At 35.1% G+C, this 15,409-nt stretch overlaps 2 protein-coding genes across 2 annotated transcripts; both read left to right on the top strand.

Annotated features, from left to right (window-relative positions):
- Positions 1-6,268: 6,268 nt before the first annotated feature.
- On the top strand, positions 6,269-9,343 carry LOC116214061 (E3 ubiquitin-protein ligase RING1-like). Its single transcript, XM_031549304.1, has 2 exons — positions 6,269-7,481; positions 9,045-9,343. The coding sequence occupies exon 1, from the start codon at positions 6,327-6,329 to the stop codon at positions 7,464-7,466; it is 1,140 nt and encodes a 379-aa protein (XP_031405164.1). The 5' UTR covers positions 6,269-6,326; the 3' UTR covers positions 7,467-7,481; positions 9,045-9,343.
- Positions 9,344-11,883: 2,540 nt separating this feature from the next.
- LOC116214836 lies at positions 11,884-14,997 on the top strand. Its single transcript, XM_031550315.1, has 3 exons — positions 11,884-12,350; positions 12,922-13,052; positions 13,613-14,997. Exons 1-3 carry the CDS (start codon positions 12,231-12,233, stop codon positions 14,394-14,396), a joined length of 1,035 nt encoding a protein of 344 aa, XP_031406175.1. The 5' UTR covers positions 11,884-12,230; the 3' UTR covers positions 14,397-14,997.
- Positions 14,998-15,409: the final 412 nt, after the last annotated feature.

Below are 15,409 nucleotides of genomic sequence, written 5' to 3'. Positions count from 1 at the left end.
TTTAAAATCAGATTTTGATTTTGATTTTGAGTGGTATAAATGGGCCCACCTTTGACTTTGTATGTGTTATGTTGTTTTGTTGTGGAAAAAAAGTGATATAAATGGGGCTCACTCTTTGACTTTGTATGAGTTATTTTGTTTTGTAGTGGGTAGAGTTAAAGTTAGAATTGTGATTCTAAAATACCATCTTGAAACCAAACAGGCCCTTAGCATCTTGTTCTCTCTCTATCTTAATAAACTAAAACTGTTGCATACATATCCACGTGTCACGTCATCCATTTTCTTTCTTTTTCTTTATTGTTTTTGAGGTCAAACGTTTAAAACAACATAGGAAGAGATACAATCATTCCCTTTCTAGCCAAGGCCCGACATCGATTCTTGAGGCCTCCATTATTTATCCCCTGTACCTGTCACTTCCAATTTTCTTATCTTTTTTAATTTGATGAAAACTAATTTAATCACTTTGTTCTTTTATTTTCTTGATGCATGACATTTCACATACTTATATAAAATTAAAATGGATTAAACTTCAGATAAATACAATCATAACTCAAATATAAACGATGATATAATGCGTAATACACTAAATTTGTTATAGTTTTGTTTAATGACTAAATAAAATTAGTTGCATAATATTGAAATGCATAAATTACCTCCTTATCCATATTCTTTTCATTTTTATGTTATAAATGATACGTTTATCATCAATAATTATTTAAATTAGCCCCTTTAAGTTTCAATTTCTTTTCTCGTTCTCAAGAAAAACCATAATTACTAATGACCATGCCTCTATTAGGTACGGGATTTAATATTGGGTGGAAAATATACACTTTCCGACAAAAAAAATATTATTATATTCATCACCTATATTAAAATATATATTTTTATGGTTATTTTATATTTATATATTGAATTATCTACTGACTGAACTTTAAATAATACGACGGAACTATCATATAAAGAATGACATGAGATAAATAAAACAAATGGTAAGTTAGCTAATCATAAAATTAGTAAAAATTTATAATATATACAAAGGATTATAATTTACAAATATGATGAAACTATCCTCAATTTTTCAAATACAAAGGCACATGAAATTTTTGATGATATCAATTAGGTCATAAATTTAATTTGATTTAATTAAATGTTCTCTCTTTGCTTACATATTTACTCTTAATTGCAATTTATTGTGCACATATTTTATTAAATACCAAAATTTTAGTTATAAATTATTTATATATTGCGAGATCGATCATGCTTTAGAAGATAATCTATTCCTTCAACAATTACGTAAAATTTGCAAACAATTAATATTCTTGAATTAGACCAAATATTACTAAAATATTTTCATCTAATTATTGATCGGATGAGCCGTTTCGCCCTGCAATACGGTGCAAAACTTGAGCCTAGTATATATATACATGCTAGCGAGCACACCCGCCAAATGTCGCAGGGGGATATGATAATTATTATTGGAAATGTTATAATCTATTTTAAGTACATTAAATTACACACACACACATATATATATATATCATAAGTCTACCACGTAAGAAAATATCATTAGATATAACGAAATATATAATATGTGTTTGGTTTTAGAGTTAAGTAGAGTTGAGTTTTGATTTTGATTGAGTTGTAATGATTGTGTTGTTGAATTATTAAAAAAAGTGTGAAAAAGTAATGAATAATTGAGAGAATTTAGTATTAAAAATTGAATTGAATGGTTAAAAAAATTGAAGAAAAAAATAATAATTATATTGTTGACTTTTTATTGTGTAGTGAGTAGAGTTAAAATTAAAATTAAAATTTTAAAAAGAACACAAAGATGCCTCAATATTGTCAACAAATACGGTAGTAGTTCTTCAGTCACCTGATAACTATATATGCAAATTTGTATATCCTCTGTACTCAATTAGGCCATCAATGACAATTGTTATTCCATACTCAGCAAAAAAAAGACGTGTATGAAGAGGTCGACCGTCACAAACTCATTTTTCCTACAAAGTATATTGGGTAATCTACCAATAATAATAAAGTTAATAATTAACAATATCACGAGAGATATCAAATTTTCACATTCAGGTAACGGCTAATGTGAGGTGCAATTAGCAACTCTCGATCCTATGCCCAGCTATCATGAGGGCTACTATGCACGGACTCATGAAGACAAGCTCTAATTCCGCATAAAATGTTTGAACCGCCATTCACTGATCTCTTCTCCTTTTCCCTCTGTTTCTCTTGATTCTCTTAATCTAAATAGAGGGTTGAGGTAACTCTTTTGATAAAATTCCGGTAACACTTAAAGTTTTATCAATATATTAAATACTAGTCTTTTCTTACTCGTGCATTGTATAAATAATTTTTCTTTGGAGATCTGTTAGACTTTTTACCTTTAGATATAAGATTATAATTCTTTCTTTTTTCCTAGTAGAGACTTTTTTTTTGTTTTTCAAAATTAATTATAGTCTCATTTTAAATAAAGTAGTTTCCGTAAACTATGATGGATCCAGATAATTATGTTGTCATTTTATGTACATTAATTTTTTTATATATAATATAAATTGTATGTGCTATAATAAGTTTCTCAATATAAATTTAAAATCTTAGGAGATTTGTATAGCAATAGTCTACATAAATTAGTGAAAATTATTTTTTTTACAAATGAATTTTTCCAGATTGAGGGTAAAAGTACCTACATAAATTAGTTTAAGTAAAGTTTCTTTTCTATTTTTTATTTCTAAATAAAAAATTTCTAGATTGAGGGCAAAAATACTTAGATAAATTAATTCAAGTAAAGTTTTTTCTAATTTTGTTATTTCTAAATTAAGCTTAATCTAAATTAGATATAGAAATAAATATTATGTAGATATTTACCTTTCTAGCTCTATATCATTAAATATTTACCTTTTTAACCCTATTTATTGCATTAATATTGACCTCTCTAGCCATTTATCAATATATATTTACATTGCTAACCATATTTATTATATGGGATACAACTTTATATTTATACTAGCTTTTTTGCCCATTCGATGCATGGATTATTGTTTATAATACTTTTAAATGGACTTAAAAAAAAATTATATCACAATTGAAATTCTTTTTAAGCTATATATATTTTTAAATTGAAAAAATTCATATATAAGTGCATACAATATCAAATTTCGAATAGTTGGAAATGTATTATAATACCAAATATATATCAAGAAAGTTATGTTAATAGAAAACATATTACATATTCTTAATATCAAATTCTAAATAATTGTAATAGATGACCTCCATGTATTTTTGTAAAAAAAGAAGTGCAATTAATATATTTTTAATAATTTTAAATAGATTTATCTTTTACTATTTCAAAAGTATCAATATTTAAACATACTTATTGCATATAGTAGAATTTTTTAGTTACTAATTATGTCGAAATGTTTTTTATAGATATTTATTTTAATAGATTGTATTTTTCATAAGTAATTTTGAGATTTTATATTTTAAATCAAGAATGTGCTTCTATAATAAAATTATTAAGTATTTAATGACTTATATGCATTTACTAATTTTGTCCTAATTGTATATGCATTTATAATTACTTATTTAGACATTTACCTTTATGAGTTTTTACTTAAGTAATTAATTTTTAACCCAATTTATTATAAAGATTTATTTTAAGAAATTGTATTTTCATAAATAAATTTTGAAATTTTTTTATTTTAAATTAAGAATGTGCTGTATAATAAATTTATCAATTTAGTCCTAATTGTATATACATTTATAATTGTTTATTTAGACATTTACATTTATGAGCTTATACTATATATAATTACTTTTTCAACCCAATTTATTAGGGATACAACTTTATATATATATAGATAGATAGACAGACAGACTAAGCTTTTAGACCTGTTCGTTGCACGGTCTCTATAAACAAAAATTTGCTTATAAAAAGTTCCATTTATATATAATATAAGAAATTGAATTTAATAATATTTGTTAATGTGGATTTTATAGCTACAAATGTATATAACATACGAAATTTGTTTTGTGCTATATAAATTTTAATATAATATGAAAACACTTAATTTATTTAAGATTCTTCACTATTTTCACATTTACGTAGTATTAATAAATTATATTTACTTTGTACGTATGTGAGGATATTTATGTTCTTAAATATTTACCATATGGATTTTTTAAAATCCTATGATGATTACATCAATTATATAAAAAAAATAGTAACTCTAAAAAAGTGAAAAAAATTTCAGATCTATTTATTAATTATAATTGCAGTAAATGTATAAAATTACATAGAGTGAAAAATTACATTATATTTCAGTAATATAATGAATTCACATAAACTAACAACTTAGAATTTTTATATATCTAAACAAATATACAATCACTTGTCCACCGATAATTATGTAAAACAATTACCAAAATATATATTCACATAGATGTATATGTATATATATTTTGAGAACATATATATTTATTTTATTATTTATTTATTCATTTGTTTGATAAATCTTTTGTTAATGTGAATAAATGTTATATATTTACAATTACACCACTATTTAATGTACGTGCATATAATAACAAATTCAAAATAATTTAAAATGAATTATAATACCAAATATGGATGAAAAAATGATATTACTTAGAAATGATATTACATTTTCCTAAATATCAAATTCAAAAATTATAACAGATGACCTCCGTGTATTTTGTAAAAAGAAGAAGTACAAATCATATATTTTTAATAATTTTTCAATAGATTTATCTATTACTATTTCAAAAATGTTCAATATTTAAACAAACTTATTGTATATAGTAGATTTTTCTTTTAATAACTAATTATGTCGAAATTTTTTTATAGATATTTATTTTAAGAAGTTGTATTTTTATAAATAATTTTTTAGATTATATATTTTAAATCAAGAATGTGCTTGTATACTAAAATTATTAAGTATTTAATGATTTTCATGCATTTGCTAATTTAGTCCTATTTGTAGATACATTTATTAATTGTTTATTTATACATTTACCTTTATGACCTTATACTAAAAATATATATTTTCTAACCTTATTTATTATGGAGATACAACTACATATATATAGATAGAATATTATTCATTTATTATTATCTTTTTAGATACATTGTTATTATTATTATTATTATTATTATGGTAAAATACGCTCCCCTCCCTTGACATTTTGCATAATGACACTCTAACCCAATCTTGATTAAAATAGACACTCCACATTCATTCTTAATAGTAAAATTGATATTTCACCTCATTGTCCATATCGACCTAATTGAAAAAAATCTTCTAGTTCTTAATCTTTAACTTATTTTTAAATATTATCCTGATTCATATATTTCTTTTCAATATTATTTTAAAGTGACACAGTTAGTCTACGTTTAAAAATGGGAAAATGCATTAAAAAAAAAAGAAAAAGCAAAATAATGTTCGTAACTCCTCTGTTCGAGATCATCAGTGATTATGAAGGTATTTGGTTACTTATGGTAGAGTATTTGCCATTAGCGAGGCTATATTTGTAACATTGATATCTTAAATTAGGACATCTAAAATCTCAGTTTTGGATCCGAGGTTATAAACTATGAAAATAATCGTCCATAACATCGTGGGTGTATTAGTGGCAGTTATTGTGAAACACAAGTATTCGATATGAGCATGATTTTTCAATGTCAAATGTAGCGGTTCTGAATATCAATCTCGAGGAATGGATATTTGGCCTACAGACACAATTGTTTTAGACCACTGTGAGCTTCAATGGTTATTGACAAATTGTTCTGTTCTCTTTTCTATTTCAAAATATTTTTATTTTTAAAATATTGCATATTAATAAATCTATCAAAAATTCAAACAGTAAAATTAAAGTAAATAAACTGTGTAATGTTAAAGGTGAGAATAATTCAAAAAAAATAAAGAATTAGGATGAAATTAAAATAAAAATAAAGGTTCATGGTAAAAAGAAAATTAATTTATTAAGTCAACAAGATCAATGAAATAAAATTTCTACTTTAATGAAAAATTGGGTAAAATGTCATCGCACAAATGATAAAATCTAGTCGAGCGTATTTTACCCTTATTATTATTATTATTATTATTATTATTAGATTTTGGATACGTAAACGGAGATAAATTTGGCGAGTTTTGTTTCGACTCTTCTTCGTACCTATCGACCAGAGTATTTATTTATTTATTTGTCAATTTTTTTTTTGCCGATACTATAAAGTCCTTCTCTCTCCCATTTCTGTTGGTCCTCTTTCTAGCATCTTCTCTCTCCTCGCGTCCACTCCCATGGCATCCTCGGGCGGCAGCGCCGGCCCCGGCGGTGGCGGCGCCAGTCCTCAGCTCTATTTCTGTTACCAGTGCAATCGCACCGTCTCGATAACGCCATCCCCGTCCTCCGATCTCCTCTGCCCCGATTGCAACTCCGGCTTCCTGGAGGAATACGAAACCCCTAACCCTAGCCCCAATCCCATCTTCTCCTTCGACCCCTTCGTCTCCCCAGCGGGCGGTGGCTCCGGCGTCAGCTTCAGCTCCAGCACCGGATTCCCCTTCATGTTTAGCACCTCTGGGGGCGGCGCCGCTGGAACCGGAGGATTTGACGATCTAGCGGCCCTCTTAGCAGGTGGCGGCAGCGCGGCCTTCAACCCTGGCGGCAATCCCGACGTCTTCAACCCTGGCGGCAATCCCGACGTCTTCAACCCCCTCCTCTTCCTCCAGAACTACTTCCAAACCCTTAGGTCGGGCGGGGCCAATATCCAGTTCGTGATCGAGAATAGCCCCGGGGCAGGCGGCGATGCGGCATTCCGAATTCCGGCGAACATCAACCTCGGTGACTACTTCATCGGCCCTGGCCTCGAGCAACTGATCCAGCAGCTCGCGGAGAATGATCCGAATCGCTATGGGACGCCCCCAGCTTCGAAATCTGCTGTGGCAGCCCTCCCTGTGGTCAAAATTTCTGAAGAGCTCCTCTCTTCAGACTCCTCGCAATGTGCGGTTTGTAAGGATGCCTTCGAGATCGGAGAAGAAGCCAAAGAAATGCCCTGCAAGCACATCTACCACAACGACTGCATTTTGCCGTGGCTCGAGCTCCACAACTCCTGCCCAGTTTGTCGTTACGAGCTGCCCACCAACGACCCTGATTACGAGCAACGGGCCCATGGCGGAGCGGCCCCCCATGCTCCACCCGATCAGGGGCAGCCTGAAGCCACAAATGAGTTGGGCTCGCAGAATTCCCAAGCTGCGGAGAGGCGGTTTAGGATTTCTTTGCCGTTCCCCTGGCCTTTCAGGGCTTTTGGCTCGCCCGCAGAGACGAGTAATAGTGGGAGTGGGAATATCAACAATGACAATGATGGTGGGAATTCAAATTCTGGTAACAGGGAAGGTCACAGGGACTCTGCACCCGAGACGAGGCAGGAGGATCTTGACTGAAGAACTGCCACATTGGTACTGCAGCTTGTAAATGCTAGAACTTCGCTTGGTTTCATTTCATGTTGTTTCCCCATTTTCTTGTTTTAGGCTGTTAGTTGTTGGGTTCAAAGTAGGGTCTTGTTCTCGATGTCCTGCTTTCTGCTTGTGCATGCTGATTTTTCATCAATGTCTATAATTTTGGGTGTTCAAACATCAGTGATTTGTAACCATTTTGTTGCTTAATGAGCGAATTGAAATATTTTGCCTCAGAGTTTCAGTGCAATTTCGTGGTAACTTGTTATGTTCATTTTATAATTAGACCTCATCTGCTCCATTAAGAAAAAAGGGAGACATCAAAAAGAAGACATAAATATTGTCAGCTTAATGAACTGATGTTGAGGACATGGTTGCTGCAAGTAGGGAAATCATCTTATGAGTGGTCTGTAGCTTTTGGGATTGTTTTTGTTATATTACAACAACTGCACAAGCCATCAGTTGATCATCATGCACTCGTCTGGTTTTATGCACATGGGTGTCTTTGTGCCGGTTGCATTGTATGGAACAAAATGCAGAAATGAACTGTTTGGTAGAATCTATTTTAAGCTATCTTCATAGAGTCTGTTGGTCATGGTCCTTTTTGATGTCTTTCCGTTTTCATATGTTGTTTTTAGCATGTTCTTCATCTGCAAGACACAAGTTTGGAACCTAGGTCGCTTTACTTGTGGAACTTTTCGTATTATACTTTTTGCTGAATGAGATTCCTTCATCCATCATTTGGTTCTCGGAGAAGGATGAATCTTGGGGTTTTGAGTTGCCAGATAGTTAAGTAATATGCATTTGAGCCATGGTATTCTGGGGTGATGAAATGTACATGCTTTGAGTTACTACTGTGTTTCTCCCATTGTTTCAGTGGTATACCAGATAGAGAATAAAAATTTAATAATGAGAAGGTATATGAAGTTTTTATTGTCTCCATCTGTCTTGCTAGTGAACTGATTTGGGGCATTACAAAGATTTAGATGCTTCCCCTCCATGTGTCTCGGTCCCCCTAAATATCCAATTCATTGTGCATTCACTGGGAGAACTAATAAATTAGGTTGTTTTATGATAAACTTGCTAGTTTTGTTTTTGTTGCCCCTGGAGTGGTTGGATCACTTAGGGCACTTTGTATTGCGGCGGGATATTATTGGAAATACATAGAAGGAATCTGGTTGGATGTACACGGATGCTCTCGTTTTTCTGCTGGATATAATATTGTTGTTTGGACTGGTTAATGAACAGCCTCTCACATGAAATTCTTATCCCTCATCCTGGGAAACATCTTTGTTTCGGATTTATTCCCTGAAGTTTTTGCATCTTTGTCTATGTCTTGCGGATATTCATGTATCATAGACATGCACTCTTGAGTGATATGGTTTATGATAAAAGACCCAATGTTAGCATAGCTCTAGCTATTAGTATTATGAGCCACCATGTTGCTAGGACAGAGATTTGGCAACTGTGTTTATGTTCTTCGTTCTGTTTCCGCAGAAATGAAAATGGAAATCATAGTCAATTGTAAATCGTAACTTACCATATGAACGTCTCTGTTTTTGGCAGGGAAGTGAAGTGGGGAGTGTGTCTTGTGAAGCTACAGCCCACGCCGAACACTTCACAAAGAGAATCACCAAACAGACGATTTGTAGTTTAATGTTCTGTACCAATAATCATCATAGGTAAATGACCATTTGTCATCATAGCCACTGTGAATTCTTTTTATTATTTTCTCTCCTGATTTTTCCTTGGTTCCATCATATGTACAACGAATGCTCAACCATCTGTTTGCATAGCCGAGCAACTCTCGGAAGGACTCGTGCTTCAAAGAGTATCCAACCCGTATTCTTGTTTAATGTGAATCACCCTCTGCAAGGGCCGTCGAGAGTCATTCTTCCTCTAATATGTTTCTTCTATCATCCCGGAAACCGGATGGCCTTTGGAACGATGGAACTTCCGATCGAATGGGTTGGACATCATCGGTCTCCATGAGCTGCCCATCCGCCATTCAGCGACTCTGGCGGTAGGTGTATACTGGGTTAGTTCCACAAAATGGGCGTCATTTCTGTGGATATTTAAAGCCAAAACGGCAGCCGCGGATTGCGCAGCTGAGATCAGCAACGGCTGATTGGCCTGTCGGTGAGTATTCTCGTTAGTCCTCCCGCGTCAAATCATATTTATATAAATAATTTAATTTCGAGTATTTTCCAATTGAAGGAAAATAATTATCTATATTAGTAAAAAATTCTGAAAAGGACATTTTTATGTTAAAGATGCCGAGGGTCGAGAAAGGAACACGTTCCTTTTCGGCTTTATGGTCATTAACTACATTACGAGCCATGTGCGTGTATTTAAAAGGCCGGTTCGCGTTGCAGATTAAAGCCGAGCTCATCTCATCTATCTGCTCGGATGTCGATAGACTGACGTCCTCGAGATCTCAAAGGATTCCAAACTAATTTAGTCCGTCCGAAAATCGAATTTGTTCAAACTGTTAATCTGATGTTATGCTATTTAACAGATAATAGAGGTAAGATATCGATTAGTGACTCTAGGTAAGTCGCGACGCGCATATGATACTTTGGTAGCATCTCGAATAGCCTAGACGTGTTGATACGAATTTCAGTGCACGACCTTGAGGATTTATATCGTGGACGTACGATCGTTTCCATTGCTACGCTTAACGTGATACCAAGAGTTTCAATGACTTTTTGAGTATTACGGTCTAAGGAATTCATCGATATAGGATTTTGTACTTTATTTACTTTTTAGACGTGAAGCATCTCCAAGTGGAATGGGTCATTTTCGTGCCACGTGTGGTTTTGAACCAAACAAACGAAGACTCGTTCCGTCAATTAAATAACACAATAGCTTATAGTATAGGATCTTATGTGCAACAGTTAAAACCTAACCCTATCCCATTTATTACTAGTATTGTAATTTTTTAATAAGGGCCATCCGTACTTTATTAAATTAATCCTTCACGATCCATGTGAATAACCTTCAAATTCATATCACATTACAAAGTAGGTCTCGACAGACGGCTTGAAATATGTGATCTAATATGAAGCATCCTCCAGCATGACAGCAAGAGATTTGATGATATTATTATTATTATTATTATTATTATTATTATTGTCTTAAGGAAAATTCGGGGCCCAAATTGCTTTGAGGAATTGTCGGCCACATTTTTCCGAGGTACAGCAGACATATGAATTTCAAAGATTTTTTTCCTTTTTCAAGAAAACGATATTTTATTTTATTTATTTGGATTATTACTTAAAAATACATAAACTTTCCACGTTTTATTGATTTTAACACGAACTTTTTTTCTTGACCTAAAAATACGTAAATTATTAATTTGATATCAATTTTGATACACGTTAATTTTTTTCATTAATTAAAACTTGGAATTGCCAGCCACGACACCCGACTGGGATAGTCGATGACACTACAAGGGCAGCGGTTACCTTCGATGAGGCTCTCAACGCTCAAACTTGAAAAAATACAGTAAATTTGAGAAAGAAAGAACGAGGGAATTCAGCGGTGGGAACACCAACTGCGGCCACCACTCCTTCGATCGGAATCGTCGGTGACCTCTGTTGTCACACGGACCTCAGTTGGGGGGCAGTGGTCGCCGTTGAGGCCCCATTGGTAAAAAAATTGACGTCTTGCTAAAATTAATATCAAATTGATAGCTTGTATATTTTTAGATAAAAAATGTTCATGTTACAATTGATAACAAAGGTGAAAAGTTTGTACATTTTTAAGTAAGGGGTTTTTATCCAAAATGACTCATGATTTAATTATTTTGTCAAATCTATTCTATATTTTTTTATCAGATATATCCCATGGTTTATTTTTTGCATCAAATCTATTACGTCGTTATATCTCCGTCAACGTTTAACGATTTTGCCATTGTGATGCCTTTTATTCGAAATAGATTTGAAAAAAAATTAAAACAATGAGATAGTTTTGAAGAAATAATTAAAATTATATCATAGATTTGCGAAAAAAATAAAATAATGGGATAGATTCGGAGCCTACTAACATTTTATTAACGGACAAGATAACGCCGGGATAGATTTCGAGCAAAATGTAAATTATGAGATATGTCTGACAAAAAAAAAAAAGTATATGACAGATTAAACGCATAAATCATGTGTTATTTGGCGCAATTTGTCGTTTAAGTAACTAACTTTATTTATATATTATTACAGTCAAAAGACAGAAAAGATCAGCAGCCTTTTCCGTAACCCCGGCGCAGTGATCTTCGTGATAGCACTTCTCATGTGGGACCCAGATCTGTCGGCTTCGGGATCACTGCGCCGGGCGAACGGAACACGTTTGCCCTCTAGGACGCGTCTCAGCTAATAATAACTCCACGTGACAACTGCAGAGCAAAGCAAAGAGCTTAAGTAAAAGAGAGCCTTCTCCTCCGCGCAGACACTTTCCGTCTTCTCTCTGACGGTGGAAGGAATACCCCCCGGAGAATCTGCCCCAGATTCCGTCGGACGCCATTAACGGAGGCCTCCGAACTCCGATTCCGGCGAGCCCTGTCGTCTGATTATCCGCATCCATCCACACTCTTCCCCGGATTTATTTTCTCGCTTTCAGCGGTGTCCTCTCCTTTTTGCTTGAGCTCTGATCTGCCGGAATCGAGCCCCGAAGTGTCGCGTCCGGTGATGAGATAGCGCCGTCCTCCTCGAGGACCGTTGATCTGGAGGAAGAGGGCGGAAGGCAGCTCGCTCGGCAATGGCGCCTTCGATCAGTAACGGTGGCGGGTCGGGAGAGGCTAGCGGCTGCAATTACATCGAGCACCAGGTGACGAAGATGGATACTCTCGCGGGAATCGCAATCAAGTACGGTGTCGAGGTACGGTGTTTGAGATTTAGTTATTCCGTTGGATCTTGGAATGGTTGTTACAGTTCTTCTCCGTTGAGTGTGTGCGCGCGTGCGTGTACGTGTGGTTAGTCTTTCGGAAATTTGGTTGGTAGATCGAAATGGTGATGTTTCGGACTCTAGTGAATGAACTCAACGCTAGCACTGACAGAGCTTGATTATGCACCAACTCTTCGATTTTGCCGATAGATGCTCAACGAATATACTTCATGATTACTGATTACGAAAGGCGTGATTTTTGTGGGGAACTCTGCATCGCTGCCTATGTGAAGTGATGCAGCTCGAAATTATGGATATGATAAATGTACTGATTTCGATGATTCGAATGAAGACTTTATTTGGGTGCTCCACTGTCGGGGCGCAGAAATTACGTACATTCTCTCAAAGCAGGGAAAATACGAGTCTCGTTCGGCTTATGTGTATACCGTTTCCATCGGTGCCTTTATGTTTCATATCTACGATAGGGAGATGTGGGATTCTATGCATTGTTGATTTCCACATGGATCTTTGCATACTCCTGATGTTGATGGTGGTGATGCATTAGGTGACGGACATAAAAAGGATGAACGGCTTGGCGACAGATCTTCAAATGTTTGCCCTGAAGACATTGCGGATACCATTACCGGGGAGGCACCCACCTTCTCCCGTTACTTCTAATGGTTCCACTTATCCAAGGTTTCTATCTGCTGATATTTTTCCTCTATTTTTATAAATCTTTTCATTTGATTTCCAAATTTGGCTCTTTTATCTAATTAGTGGGGCATGCATAAACTTCTGTTTGCACATTTTCCTTAGATGCGAAAATACTTTTCGATGCATCACCGCTGCTGTGGACATACTCAATCAGCATCACCTGTCGGTTAAGTGTTGCTGTCATGTCATAGACTAGAATTTAGAAAACTGGAAAGAGTATTTATGTCATAAATAGATGTTGAACCTCCATGAAACAATATGTATCTGACCTCAGGTGGTCCTCTCCTCTCTTTTTATCTTTGTGTTTCTGCTGAAGCCCTTCTTCGATTCTCTTTTACTAAATCGGAGGTGTTCCGTAGTTTGGCTAGTTGTATAGTACAAGAATGTAAACTGTCGAGCATAATTTTTGGAAAATACCAATTATTTTAGTACACACTTTTAGGATCTCTCTGTGATTCCTAGATCTGGCTTTGCATTCAAGCTCCTAAAGAATATACGAGCTTACCGCGTATAAATGGCTAATAGGATTTCATGTTTTGTAGGAAAAACAGTCCTGAGAAATCACCTCCACTCAATGGCAGCTTCCATATGTTGGAGTCTTTTGAATCTTTGATGCTGAAACCACCCAAGAAGGTCTCTCCTGCCATGAACACTCTACAGAAATACTATGGTCTCAAATCGCCAATTCCAAAGAGTGCATCGGAAGGAATGGAAATGGCTGTTTACCGAACCGGGAATTCTCATGTTTATGAGGATACATCGCCACCTAAACCGTCAACAATTCGTGATTTGACTCCAAAATCTGAAAGCTTGAGGAATGGGTTTGTGCCTGAGGATAGTGGTGTGGCAGAGTATGGGCCTCTGATAAATTTCGAGGATGAAGGCTCCAGCGAGAATTCTGTCTGGAGGCATCAAAAACTTGAAGCTGATTTTGGTCTTGGGACGCCAGAGAAGTTACTGAAGGAAGAAAACAGTGGTGGAAGCACCAGTTTCTCAACAATTACTGGGAAGAACTTGGATTTGAGACGCAAATCAGCTAGCAGGACAACACTAGTTGCTGATGCAGAGTCGAGTTGGTCGAGTTCAATTCCAAATGGTTTTGGAGACTCTTCTAACCATGATGAATTTGTTCTGGTGCGCAAATCGTCTAGTTCGTCAAGCTTACAAGACCAAGAGGGCAATACCTCCTCATCCAATACACGGCCGATCAAGTGGACTCTGAAACACGACTTTCCAGTGATGTCAGCTGCATCCATTGCAAAGCCAATCTTTGATGGCATTCCGATCCCAATTTCTGGCCGCAAGAACAAAGCCGCTCTCGACTAAATTCTGCGTGGCTTGCACATATATGTAGAACACCATTCATCCTTTCTCAGTTTCAATTCTATTCAATGATTTGCACTTCCGTGCTGAAGATATGGCAAGGTCTCTCGCTCTGGGAACGAAGTATATTGGTGGTCCAGTTGGGGATGACCTTGAATTGGCAGAAGATACTGAAGTTTTGTATATACTCCATATACTGGCTCTGATCAGTCGTGTTGGAGGAAGGTTCCATGAGAAAAGGTAGGAGAAAGAAATAAATCGAGAAGGTATGCAATTGTATCGGTTATGCCCTTAAGAAGAACATTCTTGTCTGCCTATATACACTTGTGAAGCGAAAGGGAAATTTGTGTTAATTATCTTCTTAGTTTGTTAAGATTCAAGGGGACGCATATTCTATTGTTCCATTTCTTCTGGCAATTGTATTTACATTGAGATTTATATTTTATGAATTAGGAGCTTTAGCGATCAGATCTGGTATGGATTGCTAGACTCAATTTTAGTTCGAGTCGGAAGCATTATTTTTCCATGGTTCCAGGCTCGGCTCTCCTAGAATATGTTATCACCTCTTGTATTCCTGTTTAAGTAACATGAGACGGTTCATATATTTCGATTTGAGTCAGGGTGATGAGACCAAATTTGCCGATTCGATCATATGTTTTGTGCTCTCGTCGGCTATTATAAACACGGATTGCAATGTCAAAGGGAATATGCATGCTAAACTGATGAGACTCTGCTCAACCAACACCATAGGCTCGTATATGCACTTGGTCGTGTCAACTCGATACCGTTAGGCTTGACACCGAGTCTGTTACGAGAAGACTGCGACTATAAAGTCCCGAGGATGTTATGGTAAATGCAATCGTTTGCTTTTCCACTGAAACAGATTTGAGTTAAAATTTCAGCTAGAAAGGCACCGTAATTTTATGCGGATCACCATTACTCGTATGGACTTCAAATAGATCGAGAGAAAGCTATTGCTCCGTATCATGATATAATGCATGACACCGGTGACCACA

The sequence above is a fragment of the Punica granatum genome, chromosome 7 (assembly GCF_007655135.1).
Source record: "Punica granatum isolate Tunisia-2019 chromosome 7, ASM765513v2, whole genome shotgun sequence".
Classification (NCBI taxonomy): Eukaryota; Viridiplantae; Streptophyta; class Magnoliopsida; order Myrtales; family Lythraceae; genus Punica; species Punica granatum.
The sequence above is the reverse complement of the archived record's forward strand: the minus strand, read 5'-3'. Positions and strand labels throughout refer to the sequence as shown.

Excerpts from the sequence above, each read along its gene's own strand:
- LOC116214061 (XM_031549304.1), top strand. The coding sequence starts at position 6,327 with ATGGCATCCTCGGGCGGCAGCGCCGGCCCCGGCGGTGGCGGCGCCAGT.
- LOC116214836 (XM_031550315.1), top strand. The coding sequence starts at position 12,231 with ATGGCGCCTTCGATCAGTAACGGTGGCGGGTCGGGAGAGGCTAGCGGC. Across the intron at positions 12,351-12,921 it reads CAATCAAGTACGGTGTCGAG|GTGACGGACATAAAAAGGAT; the intron begins GTACGGTGTTTG and ends GTGATGCATTAG. Across the intron at positions 13,053-13,612 it reads AATGGTTCCACTTATCCAAG|GAAAAACAGTCCTGAGAAAT; the intron begins GTTTCTATCTGC and ends CATGTTTTGTAG.